This window comes from Apteryx mantelli, chromosome 7 (genome assembly GCF_036417845.1).
Source record: "Apteryx mantelli isolate bAptMan1 chromosome 7, bAptMan1.hap1, whole genome shotgun sequence".
Classification (NCBI taxonomy): Eukaryota; Metazoa; Chordata; class Aves; order Apterygiformes; family Apterygidae; genus Apteryx; species Apteryx mantelli.
In genome coordinates this window covers 23,779,539-23,794,148 of record NC_089984.1, presented here as the reverse complement: position 1 = coordinate 23,794,148, position 14,610 = coordinate 23,779,539, and the positions used below count along the sequence as shown (strand labels likewise).

At 39.7% G+C, this 14,610-nt stretch overlaps 1 protein-coding gene across 1 annotated transcript in view; it reads left to right on the top strand.

Annotated features, from left to right (window-relative positions):
• The first annotated feature begins 3,099 nt into the window (after positions 1 to 3,099).
• Positions 3,100 to 14,610, top strand: part of FRMPD2 (FERM and PDZ domain containing 2) — a 53,558-nt gene continuing 42,047 nt past the window's right edge. Inside the window, exons 1-7 of the mRNA XM_067299601.1 lie at positions 3,100 to 3,223; positions 6,096 to 6,253; positions 7,223 to 7,288; positions 8,346 to 8,531; positions 9,411 to 9,537; positions 11,351 to 11,482; positions 11,753 to 11,821. Coding sequence (XP_067155702.1) covers positions 3,100 to 3,223; positions 6,096 to 6,253; positions 7,223 to 7,288; positions 8,346 to 8,531; positions 9,411 to 9,537; positions 11,351 to 11,482; positions 11,753 to 11,821 — 862 coding nt within the window. The remainder of the gene's footprint in view (positions 3,224 to 6,095; positions 6,254 to 7,222; positions 7,289 to 8,345; positions 8,532 to 9,410; positions 9,538 to 11,350; positions 11,483 to 11,752; positions 11,822 to 14,610) is intronic.

Below are 14,610 nucleotides of genomic sequence, written 5' to 3'. Positions count from 1 at the left end.
CAAGCAGAGTAGATTAATTTCTTCCCAGGGAAGAAAAAAAAATAAAATCTATTGACTTGAAGAGGTCTATGTAATGAATGAATCTGTGCTGTGAAGATTAGAATGGAGAGAATTCTTTAGTCTGATTTTCCTATTTAGATGGGACTGGAGATATTTCTACATTCTTCCCTAGAAGTCAGTGGAAGATTTGTTTTTGACCTCAGAGGCAGCACAATTAGGCCCTGGAAGTCCTTTGCTACTTTTTCCAGGGCCAAAAACATTTACCTCTATGTCCTGGCCAAACTCCAGAGTGGGTGATTACATTCTGCTGCCCTAATTTTCCCCCACAGGCTCAATGAGATCTAGCATTATTTTTTGATGTGTATTGGTACTGTGAATAATCAGGTCTCTTCTTGCAAGGTTATTGTTACCTTTCTGCTCCTTACCTCCTAATTTATCTGCTTTGCCTTATCACTTGTAGCTTGTTTGAACAAGGATCACAGATTTTATTGAACTGAAGGACCATGAATACGTACAGTGCTACAATGATAATACCACCATTATATTACTTTTACTCTCATAACATATATGTAGTCTAGGCTGGCTATAACAAAAATGTTTTTTTTCCCCACTCATACAATTATATTTCTGTGAAATATCACATCATGCTGATCTTGAAAAACAAAAATCAAAAATACAGCCCACAAATACAGGGCATTTGAGTATATTTAAAAATCAATTGTCAAATTGCTTTTAAAGCAACACACTGCTTAAGCATTAACTATACAGTAAAATATAACATTAAAGCAAAAATTTATTAACTTCAAACAGACACCAATTTCCATGGGCGTATGACCTAACTATTTTTTAAAAGAAATTTGCACATCATTGTTAGCTGAATTCATTTAATTCACACTTACTATTAATTTGAGATACAAGTTTTACTCTTAAAAACATTCACTACAAAAGTGAAGCAGCTCAGGTGTAACTGCTGATTTCACTAGCTCCATGAAGCAGAAAGGTTTGGACTCTGGATAGTTGCTTATCAAGTAATTTAAACTAATTAGAAATATCAGCACTGAAATCACTTTGTTTAAGTACTTCCATTTAAAATAGAAGCTACAGTCCCTCTTCTCTGATACAGTCCAAATAAAGCTGCAGTAAGTGTAGCCTGGTGGATTAGTCTTATGGAGAAGCCACACAGATTCTAACTGTGTGGATGTCAATTGATTGCTTAGTCCCAGTACTACACGGTTAAGTGAAATGCTATCACAGTAATTTGTTAAGAGAGATGGTGATGGCTTAGATTAAGCAGATTTGTATGTCTCTTCTAATTAAGGTTAGGTTCTTAAGAAGCTTTACTATTCCTTGCAGCTACACAGACTAAAATTAGGACTCTGGTTCCATTTAAAATGTTACTAGGTTGGCCCATAATCCTGTGGTGACTGCAGCAAGGGATTGTTCTTCCAATGTTGTGATTCCTTGTCTGGAGGCTAGTAAGCCAGAACAGAGTCCCATGAAGCAAAGCCTAAGTAATATCTACTAATTAGCAACAAGTCGGTCCTGCAAAACATTGTAATGGTCTTGCAGTGACCCCTTGAAGACTGCATAATAAATGGAAAACTGGCAAAGAAATCAGCTGTCAGACAGTAAATTCTATTACAGGCAGAGAACAAATGGCAGCAATAAGTGGGCTCTGTACAGAGGATGGAGAAAAGGTTGGGGGGGGGAAGAGCTGCTTTCAGGCTGTGAGTGAAGCTGTTTTGTGGTTGCATTTATAGCCATAGACATAACAACAATGTCCTAGGCTGTAGCATCCTCACACAGTGGTTTATAGACAATGCCAAAACTACAAAGCAATAGATGGATCACTTCCAACTTTTCTCATTATTCCTCTATTTACACAGCATACAATGAACCCACAGAACTCCCTGTCACAAGACAATAACAGGAGAAGCATAAATTAATTCCAGAAACCTTTAGCGAAGTTGAAGCTTGGATTCAGTCTTCCTTACAGACGTGCAGATCTAGAGCAGCTCGACTTAAATCAGTACACTACAAAACTGCAGAACTGGTGAAATCAGACACATTTGTGAATAACAAAACCTTCCTTGACAACATTTAGTATGTTAAAACCTTTTGAGAAAATAAGCCTTGATACTTCAAGTCATAAGTCAGTCTCCAGTTGCCTGGGATTAGGCAAATACTTTTCCCATAGACATTAAATTATTGTTCACTACAGGATACCTTCTTCTAAATCTTCTTATGCAAAATCGCGTCTGATAGAGAACAGAAGGAGTGCATGGACCAACATTCTCCAGTAGGCCAGGTTTTATGTTCCTGCTCATGTAGGACAGTGTGCTGGGTACCATTGCATGCTATTCAGCAGCACATAGAGGGAATTATCTTTTAAATTGGTTCACTGAAACAAAGCAATTTTATAGATATATTAGTATGAATGAACTGCAAATTCCACATCTTAGGTATCTGACCAAGAAAATCTCAATGAACTTAGTAAGAGTCTCCAAGCCTTTAGTGATTAGTCGGCTGAGCAACAAATGAAAGAAAAAAATCACTCTGCTGGAATATGTTTATAAACCTTTGTCATAGTGCATCTCTTGCTTTGTCATTCCTTTTTTTCTTAGAATACTTCCATTTCCCTGGTCTATCTTCTCCTTAGAAGGAGAAAAAAAACCCACAGGACTATGCTTTGTTTATCCCTGTCTTATTTTTTATAGACAAGAGCATCCAATTAAGGAGGAAAATAAATGCCCTACCATTCAGATGACCACTCAAAGTGAACAGTACAAATTCATGAAGGATCTCCTGAGTAGAAGGAGCCACACACAATTTTGTGATTGGTTACAAATGGAAAGTAAATGAAAAGTAAAAGTGCTGGAAAAGACTACACAAAGTCATTTGGTTCGGCCCCTTTTCTTCACTCTTGCTCAGGTTAAGACATGCATAAACTGTGCCTAACTTTAGCAATCAAAGAAACAGGGTGGTGGTTCACAAAGGATTTCTTATTGTAAGAAGAGGTTATAGCTGTAGTCACTACAGTTTGCTTTGAGCAATTCAGTCTCCTCTAGCATGCCCAAATCTGGTTTTATTGCAGCAGGCATGAGCAGTTCCTGTGTGACACTGGCCGAGGTTCTGTGGGCAAAAGGAAGCCCTTTAGAGGAAGAAGATATATGGGCGCTCTTGTACCTGGCCACAGTGCAGCTTCTTGAGGACCTTCAAAAAGGTGAGGTGAAAGTTATCTTCTTCTATCTTCTATTCATTCTTGAGGGCATTTTTTTTTTGACTCAGACAAGAAGCATTGATGGGAGTAATATCATATTTCTAATAAAACTGAGGAATTTTTCAGTGCTGCAGCTATAGTTACTGGTATTGCATGCAGACTGCTGTACCAACATAGAGATCTTCACATAGTGGTAGTGTTAGTTTTTCCCCAAACTATGCATCAGAAATTAATTCATCTAAGGATAACTACAGATGGTTGAACAGGACAGAGGAGTCCTTCTTAAAATCTGAATAACATAAAGCCACACAAAGTGCAGTGACACCTAGGATCATGTCCTTCATATATTGATAAGTGAGAGCAGGACAGGCAAATCCACATGGCTCCTCATTTAGCTAATAGAAACTTTCATGCTTGATGATAATAATGTTACTATCATACAGGCTAGGCAAGTCATTACGATGAATGCTTGTCAGCAGGCCACCACTACCACAGAGCACAAATGAGCAACCTGTCAGCTACATTTTGAGAACTGCTTATGACAATGGATAATTCTTTTGAGGGGACAATGGATGAGATGTGTTCTTACCCCATAAACATGTAAAATCAGAATATGAAATATTGAGAACAAGTGATATAACTTCTGCTATAGCTGGAGGGGGAATTTTTATTACCAACCAGGTTTTTATGGATTGGATCATTATATCAGGGTGAATATACAATCAGTTCTCTATGATCTAGTGATCATCTGCAGGCACTAGAAATATGCTAAGGAATACAGTATAGACATACCCACCTGGATAGATTCAGCTCAGGTTAATCAAGGCTTATTAAGTCAGTGCCAGACAATAAACTAACCCTATGCTCTCCATATCTCTGGTTTCCCAAAAGACTTGCTGGATGTCTACTGAATTTCGATAAACAGACAGTATTCCCTCTGCTGCACCAAATAAGTTTAGGGCATCATGATCAGAAGATGAAGAGTAGCTTTTTTTTTTAAACTACTTTTTTCCAGGAATGCCATATCCAAATTGCCATAGTTAATGCAGTTTTTCCTCTTTCTAAAGTAAACAGAAATATCTTAGACCATGCCAGTCTTTATCTTATTTTTTTATGAACATTTTAACCAAATCACTTGGATTCTTTGGTCAAATTCACTTAACACATACATATGAGTGCACAGTGTTTGCAGAAGACTGCACATGCTCATGCTTCCATTCCTGCTTCAGACCATACCAGCTTCTGTGGATCTCTGTAGTGCTATTTCTTAGGAGTACTCAGCACTTTACAAGAAGAATCTAGCCCATTACTGAGATGCCTTCCAATAGATTTCTTCTGGAGGCAGCAAGGGCCACCTGTTTCCTAAGGGAGAGGGAGCCAGGAGCCAAGCACAGTAACAAGGCCAGCAGGGCAGGGGCCTCCCCAGCCAGGGCCCAGTCCCACAGTACCTGAGTGAGGTGAGCAGGGCAGGTCCCAGTTTGGCAGCCAGCGTCAACCAAGAATCCAGATCACCAGACAAGTTTTTCATGACAAGGCAGGTCTAAGGTCAAGCCAGGAAGTTGGGTCAGGATCAGGCCTGACAAGGTTAACCAGGGTCAGATGCAAGTCAGTGATCAGCAGGCAAGACCATAGCAACAAGACAAGTCTGAGGTCAAGCCAGGAAGACAGCCCGTCGGCTAGGATCAACAAGCCCCACAGCCAGGCACGAACATAGCTGGGACATAGCTGGAGACAAGCGCTCCTACAGAATAGCTTAGGCAGGACTGAAAGCCTCAGACTGAGCTTAGATGGAGCCACTGGGCCCATGGGCAGGGGGTATGGATTGAGGCCCCAGGTGAGGCTGGAGGCCCCAGGTGAGGGCCAAGAAGGCCTATTAGTGCCATCAAGGCTCTGGCAGATTTAGGAGTCTACATTTACCATTTCAAGACATTTTTGTTTGAAATATTCTTTCTCTCTCTTTTAATAGAGCTGAGGTGCAGCTAGAAAGCTTGAACGTGAATAATGCTAAAACATCATGGCTGTTTATCGTGTTTGTAGAACTTATTCTAGGTTTTAGTTTGAATAGTTTTTGTATTTGCCTTCTGGTAAAAATTTCCCCAAAGTTCAGGGTAGTTGGAAACAAAACACAGTTGCAAACAAAAACATACTAGACCATAGCTCTGGGATGTTGGAGGTCTTGTTTCCATTGCTACTTCAGCTTCTGTTATACTGGCTGACAATGTGTAGTCATCATAGCCTGCCTCTGCATCAGTTTCTTCATCTGTACAATGGGAATGAAAAGATACTGACTTCTTGGCAAAGTTACCTGGCTTTGTTAGATGAAATGCACTGAAAGAGAGATTACTAAAATGCAGATCTGACTGACTATAAGCAGCACTTGGAACAAAAAAAATCACAAGGAGGAGGTTTGTATCATGGTCATGCAATTTAATGGAAGCTAGCTTTAGCTCTTTTGCAAATGCCAGCTTCAGAGTATTCATACTTCATTTGAAGGAGTGTTATGCTCTTCTGACATCCTCTTGTGTTTTGTGTATAAAAATCTAGTAAAAATCACAAGTTAAAAATCTTAATTTAATTCAGAATCTGCAAATGCAATGTGATTCCACCTTTTCTTAGGCTTCAGAAGTCCACTGAAGTCAGTATATTGCTTCTGTGTGTGAAATGATGTGAGAGAGGGAACAGCTCCTTGACCATCACTACCAGGTGACAAAATCAGCCATGCGTAAATGAACAATGATTTCACTGACTTCTGAGTATTTCTCCAGGAAACACCAGTGATAGATTTGGCTATGTGGTTGAGACTCCAGCAATAAGATTTTCCCAGCACAGTGAATTCAACAGTAACAACTCCATTACCTTCTTTAACATTTTTCAGACCCCACCATCTGTGTGATTTGCCCATGGTCAGTGCTACTGTCTACTGAAGGAAATCTGTCTTTCCAAAACAATGCATCTCAGTCAGAAGTTGTCCCTTTCAGTGCACCAGAATTGCTCCACGGACAAAGTAAAAATAAGCACATTGGACTAACAAAGGTGAGGCATATTTTAAAATAAATCTTGAGAGTACCTCATGAAGACAAACTTGTGGGTTTCAATGCAGCATACCAAGTGTCTACTACTGCCAAACTCCATTTCCAATCACACTAAACAAATTAAGCTACAGTTAGAAAAATTTACATATAACTTGAAGCTCGCCATTAGATTAGAATGAATGTCAACATCAACATCAATCTTGAACATCAGTTCTCAAGGTCTGAAGAAATGTATTATTTGTAAAGGCCCACTGAAAGGAAGAAAAATTTTATGAACGTGAAATTTGACCAGCTATGGTAATGTTAATCCCAGAAGCAGCAGGACTGTAGTATCTACAGAATCAGAGTGGAAACTCACAGTAAATCAGAAATGTGTTCAGCTTTTTTAACCATTTAGTTTTCCTTTCCCTGTCAAATGAGTCTCTGGCAAGACAGTAAGATACAACAATCAAGCACTTAAAAGATTTAAATATCACTAGGACCACATCAGTGCACATTTCCCTTTATCCAGGCAGAAAACATTGTAGTTTCAGGCTTCCACATGAATGAGCACTTCAGATGCTATGCAGAAACAAAGTTTTGGAAAGACAGCCCTTATTTCAGTAATCCTCTTCCTGGACATACCCCCTAGTCAGTTCCACAGGTAGGGTTACTGGTTTATTCCCCAATGGGCTTCAAAACTGAGAGAGCGGTTCAACTTTTTTTTCCTACTCATGACTTCCTTGCACAGAGGGCAGCCTGGCTCAGCCCCTCACATTGAGCAATACACCTTGTATGCTATGTAGTCCATGTATGAAGAGTCACTGCTCTACTTTTATGTATGTTCCTTCTAGTCTTTTTTTTTTTTTTAATCAGTTTGGCTCCTGCCATTCTGTGGCTAAAGACTGTCTCAGTCTCTCTAGCAAGACACTTTTCTGTAATTAATGTTTACTGTTTACTTCATAAAGGGTTTCCTTTTTTGTTTTGACAGATGTTGGTGTATTCCTTAGGAATGACCTTCTACTGGTCAGCAGACTATCAGGTTCCTCCAAACCAGGCCAGTAACACCAATATTTTTGTTTTCTTTTATTCTGCCTCATATTGGTAGGTTCAAAGATTGAGAGGCATAATCTGAAATCTCAATAAGAGGGGTTTTGCTTTTGGACCACTAGAAAGAACACAGCTAGTTGGAAAGCTTGTGTCAAGGTCCAGACTTCCACCAAAAATACCAGTTCATCCAAATCAGAAATTTAGTTAGAATTTATTTAGGCCTCATCTCTCTCTCTCTCTTTTTTTTGAAAAGCAGATTTGTTCCCATTAAGATGAACTGTATCTTTCTTTTAAGAGTGAAGATTACTTGTTCCAAGACAACAATGAGATATTTCCTAATAACATATGTAGGCCTAAAAGACAAAAAAAGTCATGTCTGCATGATTCTGGTGCTGTGTACATATATGCACTTTTTCAAAGAATGGGATGCTAGAATAAAAATTAAAGAAATCTCTTATTCTGGGAAAACTCTACCATTGTCTCTGCTAATTGCAATTTTCTATTTTTTGCTACTCAGTCCTTCAAAGATTTGTGGCATGTATTTTGCTTCATTTGCATATCCATGCCTTTGATTGCCCTTTTCTGATTTGGAAAGCACTAGTTTTTAGCAGACATAACCTCCCTTTCATGGGTATACATGGTTTAAGGGAAAAAAAGCTAAATGACTCTCTAAAAATTAAGTGTCTGGTCTCTCTGGCAACAGTTTTAGCTGGTGTAATTCCTCAACCTTTTGAGGCTAACTCTACCACGTCTTGCTTGCATGAATCTTTAAGATGCACAGTCTTAGCAAAGCTGTGGTGCAGCCTGAGCTGATGACTATCACCAAGAAGCCCTGTATACAGGTTAATAAGTCCCTGTACATGCTGGTTCTTTTCAAGGCCATCCTCCATCCCAGGAGAGGCTCCATTCAGTGCTGCTTTGCTGCCTGTCTGGAATTTTCCCAAAGCCTACAGAAGTCAGTGCCCATTTCCCACCCAGGGTGAAAGGCTTTCAGAAATTCCCATTTACACAGGACTTCAGATCATTGTGAGGTGTCATTTAACATTACCTCCACGTTGACTCAGTCCCTCCAGCTGAGTGACCAACTACACACTCTGCTGCTGACACTATGTGAAGATCTGCCACATAAAAGACTTCCCCTTGAATCAATTCTGGAAGCATGTGAAGCACATCAGAAGGAATCCTATTCCTTGCCAGCAAATGTCTACATAAAGAAAATGGTCCAGCTCGTGCTGGGAAGTGTCAGTGAGGTAGGTACTACTCTACACTCTAAACTTCTCCTTTTCGTTGGTGAGAGAGGTGAGTAGCAACTTGTGATACAAGTGAACAATTGCCTAAAATTAATACTTGTGTCAATTAAGGAAGTGAGATTTGATTCTAATCTTCTAAGCAGCAAATTGCATGGGCCTGTGTAAAAGCAAATGAGGTAAGAAGCCATCTCAGACCATGTTTGCACTTCTAGGAAATGACAGCAACCCAGTTTTTGTACTCACAGTATCTTCATTCTCTTAGATAATGCTTAAACAACCATAACTTTTAAAGAGACTTCATGGTGGCCAAAGGAATGGGCTTCATACAGGAGAAAAAATTTCCCATTGCCACTGTGGCTTTGGACTTTCTTTGTGAAATTCAAAGAAATCACATTTACATCATATAGAGAGTTTCATTCATCTTCCTTAACTGGAGCTGCACATTTAAGATGTAATCAAGCCTGACAATGTGGAGCTATTAATAAGTGAGCATTTGAGTCTTCTTCAAGATCTGAAACGTCAACAAATATTTTTTGTTGATATGCTGAATGAAACTGGAAGAGAACCCATTGCAAATATCTTTTTTTCCCCTTTTTCTGTTTTCAACCAGTATTCATTAATATTCTGAGGTGACCTTTTCCCTTGTACTCTCTAGTATTCTATTTCCCACTGCAATAGGTCCCTTCTTTAAGCACAACTAGCATGAAAGCATTAACCCAGCAAAACTCAGTCCTGTTTTGTGTTAATCTGAGAAGATGAAGTTGCTTACATCAAGCAAACCAGCAGCCTTTGACAAGCTGAGGGCAAGGATCACTTCAGTAAAAGGGTCTGAAGTTCACATATCATATGACATTGACTTGCAGTACCACTGGCTTCTAGGTAGAATGGGCAGTCACTGAAGACAGCACAGCCTCTCAGCTTATCAGAAGTCATGTGATAAGGAAAAGACTGCATGAGAAAACATTGGACATCTCAGCATTGTCCTCCCGGATGAATTTTCACGCCGGTAAGGAAAGACTTCTAATCTGAACTGTCTAATATATAGTTGCAAAGGGCCTTTTCTGAGGTTTTCCCAAGCCAGGTGAATTGTTTAATTTCACGTTGTGGCAATTATATGTAGTGCTGAATAGGATATTTACTGCTTTACATAGAAATGACTTCATAATGCAAAAACTCTGAGGCAAGTCAGCAAGATTTCTGTCCCTTATTTCCTCAAAGGACACCAGTCTGAAGCTGTGAAGCAATGATAATGAATCAGCTTGCACATACTTGAGTCTTAGAGCAGTTTGCATAAAAACTGTGTATATAAAACAAAATTGCTTTTGTACTCTCTGTACTCAAGTGTATTTTCAAAGGTAAAAAGTGGGCTTCTGTGAAGTTATGCTGTTGCCATTTAAAGAGCATATATTCATCCTTCCTATTTGATTATTCCATCAAAAATAAGTGGTTTCTCTTCGATATTTTGTTCCATTTTTCTATTCAAAAGATGCTATATAAATTCACTCTTGGATTGCTGGAATGATTTCAAGATACAAGGCCAAATCCTGCTCACTATATAAACTAAGTAGCATACACTAATTTCACATTTCAGTTGACTAAGATGAAGATTTTATTAGCCCTCACACTAATTCTCTAACTGTAACTAAATACGGACTTCAGGTTCAGGTAAATTGTTTTTACTACGTCTCTAGATTGTGATGTTCACTTCAACAAAAGTCTCATTGGGAGGAGAGTTGACTTCTGGCCTAGGTCCTGCAGACTTTTTTTGGACATGCTCAACATTAGGCACATAAGCAATCCAATCCCTGTTCAGCAAATCACATTTATGTTCCATTAACTTCAGCTGGAATTACACATATATTTAAATGCCTATGGAACATTTCTGTTAGGTACTATTGGTCATAAGAAAAGGAGCTTCTTCTGAACACAGACAAAGCAACTCTCAAATGATACTGGCTCAGCCCCTCATTCAGAGATAGAGCTTGCAGATTCATACTGGTGTAAGCTGGTGAAAACTTGGCTGCTGCCAAAAGGGGTGGTCCCATCTTCAGCTGCCTGTTGGCTACACATTCCTGCCCTTTCCCTTGCACTGGTTCTAGTAAGTATGTATGTGGGGTGATCTCTGTGCTTTCTAGGGAATCACATCACATAACTTATGCTTGCTTAAGGGCTTTAATGAATCAGTATGTTGGTTATACTGAGAAGGAAGTGTGATTTTTTTGAGCCATACATTTCTCGGCAGCATTTTAATTCATTTTTTTTCTCCTAAAAAATGATTACCTTCAGGGATTCTGAAAAAGGACAGAGGAAATGCAATCAAAGTAAAGTTAGGCTGCAACAGAAATGTGTACTTCATAATGATTTGGGATGATGCCTTTTAAAGAAATTTCTGCAGCTGAATCAGGTAGTGGATTGTGTCTTGGCACAGTACACCTAGCACTCAGAAAGAATACTTACAGCTCAAGGTTCTGGGTCTCATAATATACCAAAGGAGAACTTCTTTCTAGGATACCTGCATTTTGCAACCCTTCAGTTGGGCTTGCAAAATGCAATTAATATATTGGACTAGCTTTATTTGGAATGGTCAATGAGAACTATAAGAACTAGTTTGGGTCAGAATAAGATTATGAAAGGGCAGAGTTAGTAGAATGAAGTTACCAAGCTTTCCTGGGTCCTTAAGGAATTGAAGTTAGGCTCTGAAGACATAGAGACACGGACTAAATAAAAGTTAGTCAAGCCAAATGATATTTAAATTATCATGCAAATACATTGATTTAAAACCAAAGTCTATGATTCACTGTATTCCATTCTGTTTCCAGACAAAGGGTCCAGATTAATGAATTACAGTCAGTCAACAGAAGATTACAGACAACTCTCTGTGGACTATAGGGACTCTAATAGTATTTCAGAAAGTACATCTTTGATACTCTCTAACCGTGGACAGAGGAGAGGTAAGGTTTTCCTGAAAGACAGCAGTTATAAATTATCAACTCAGTAATTTTGTCACCTGAAATGTGAGACTACCCACATATGGTCATGTGATAGGTACTCCCAGGCATGTATGGTTATGTGACTAAGGAGGTGTACTTGTGTGAGACTGCAGAGAAGAAAGATCCTTTTACATTGGGTTCCTTTTTACCTGTGTCCTACTACAAGGACATTCATTCCCTGGCTACCATACAGGACCATCACATCTTTCTTGCTTTATGCCCCCTTGCCAGATGAAGCTCTTCAGCAGATTACAGACAAAACCTGGCAGCATGTCTCTGGCAAACAGGATCTGGGAACAGGTGAGAGGCCAGGGAGTTGTCCCACATACACATAGGATGGCAATGTCACAGCAAGATGGCAGCGCTGAAATCAGCTGAATCTATGAATAATACGAGAGACTTGAATGGTGGGGATTAATGTTTCTTCGAGCAAATTCAAATCCAAGTGGACTAATACAGAAATCTAGCGGAAAAAACAAACAAATCACCCAGTGTTTTGTTTGGTTTTGTTTTGTCCTAGAGCCATTGTATTTTTCCTGGGCTGTGTGTTGTTTTTATTGTGCAAAATGCCAGGTTTCTATACTGCTCTTCTGATTTACCTTGTCTGGACATATCAGGGCTGGAACTTCAGTTCCACTTTCAATCCTTTTATGGCAGGAACAGCATAAAAGCAACTGTGTGGGAGAAGATCTATTCAGTGCAAACACTGTGGTGGACATCAGTCAGGGTCTTTCCCAAGCTGCTTAAATCACAATGTAGGGGGAAACTATTGAAGCAAAGAGGGGATTTCAGCAGAGGAGGAGAAGATGGCAGCTAAGGAGGAGGAAGGGCAGTACTGCTGTGCATGTGTATCTTCATGCTTAAATTGGAATCTGAGCTAGAGATGCCTAGGTAGAGGGTGTTCATGCTGCCTGACAGACTCTCTGTTGCCCTAATGTCATCAGCTTCTCCCAAAAAGCCAAGCTTACCATGCCAGCTCCCCATCCTCAAACTCCCACCCATGTCTGCTCTCCCGTTCCACAGCTGCCCACCTCCCCTCTCCTTTCAACCTTTCTTCCCACTACCCGGCTCACCTCTCCCAAGCCTCCAGATGCACACCCAGATGTACACTCACCACCTGCTGCTCCCAGTGCTCTGCCCAGTGCCGAGGACAGTCACTCCGGCATTTACCTCCTCCTTCTGCCTCCTTTTGCTGCCAGCACCAGCTGCCGTGCTTCTATCCGCCACCAAGGCTGGCCAAACACAGCCTCCGGTAGCTCCCCGTGAGAAACAAAGTCCCAGCTCCTGCCGTGGCAGGGATTCAAACTTGCCCTGTAAACTTTTATACCAGAAACCTATTATGATGCAACAAGACACACACACTGACGCCTTACTTCAGCGATGTCATAAATAACAGGTAACTGCTGGGTTTTCCTCACTTTTCTTTCACTGGGGAGCATTAATTTGGGTTTCTGATTTCCAGCTGCTGATTTCCATGAAATTTGTAGGAAGACATTACCCCCCACTTTCAAATTTGACAGGTTCTAAATTTACTGGGCAAAAATGACAGACAGACAGACAGCATGATCTCAAGGGACTAATTTCCTTAGGAACCGTGGCAAAAAGTTGGGCGCACACTGTTTGATCAAAAGTCTGCCAGGAGATGATTCACAGAGGAAAAGACAACATATCCAGGGAAAAAGTGTATAGAGTACCCTCTCACCCCTCTGCCCAAATGATAAGGAAGGTGAAGGTGCTGGTACAATTGCTGTTGATAATTCCCTCCTGTCAAAGACTTGCTTTTCTAAAGCTCCAGAATTGCATTCAACATCAACAGCAATAAAAGCCTATAACAGATTGCAGCCGCACCTTGTGTGAGACTTGGTGTCAGTCACATACCTAGTGGCATATAGTGAAGGCAGATGCAGGAGACTGTTTCGAAAGTCCTTTTTTTTTAAATCTTGGTCAAAAACTTGACAAAGGCTCATTCCAGCAAATCTGTGCATGTCTCAGTCTCCACTAAGACAGTGGCAGCTGTAGGTACTCAGCATTTTGTAAAACTGAGCTCTAAAAATACAAGAGAAAAAACAGACTGTATGAACTTGTTTGCCACACACATTCTTTCACTAGATAATATATTAGAAGAACACATTCTTCTCCTAAAAGACATATTACCACCTGGAAGAGCACCATTATCAAGGGAGATCAGCATCTCTATCCAAACTGTACTCGGGAAGTTCATTTAATATATAATAAATTAATCATCTACAGGACCAACTTCTTTGAGAGCCACATGTCAACCTTAAATGCCAGGAATTTGTTGGATTTGTAATCAAAACATGGCAGTCTGGCCACTAAAACTAGCCAACTTGTCCCACTGCCATGACAGCTGAGACTGAGAAAGCTAAGGGGAATTTTACATCCTTGTCAAAATATATATATACAGTTATGTGAAACTTACAGTGTGAGAGGAGAGTTTTGCAGGGCTTTCTCATTAAAAAGCATTACGAACATGCAGTTTCAGAATATAGAACTGAATCTTAACTTTTGTAACTACCCCTCACTATCTGGCTTATCTCACAGTCTCACATTTTGTCACTACCAAATTAGTGAGGAACTAAAAGAGCTTGTCTACTATAGCACCATCTACAGCTTGAAAAAAATGTTTTTAAATTGTTATTTATTCTTTATAGTTACATATTTTATGTTTTCTGCATATTTTACTAATGTAACTGTAGATTCCCTAGGTTTTTAAATTTCAGTTGGTAGTTGTTATACTGGAATTCAGTGCTATATTTTTGTGTTGGAATTCGGAGTGAGATGTTAGGATGTAGTTCATGAACACTTTTTCTGGAAAAATTTTGGTCTAAATGATTCCTTCCCCAGTAGCTCAACTTATCATCTCTATAATTTTGCCTATGTAAAACTTTGACAGGCAATTCTTTAAATAAGATCAATGAAATGATCCAAGCAAAGAAAAAATTAAGTCCTTTCCCCCTTCTCTGAAGGCTTTAAAACAACTTTGCTGCTAGAAAAAATGTTCATGGAACTACAATTTGAATAACTACTTCTGGTTCTACCTCCAAGTTTCAGCTTTTGTATATTTGGAG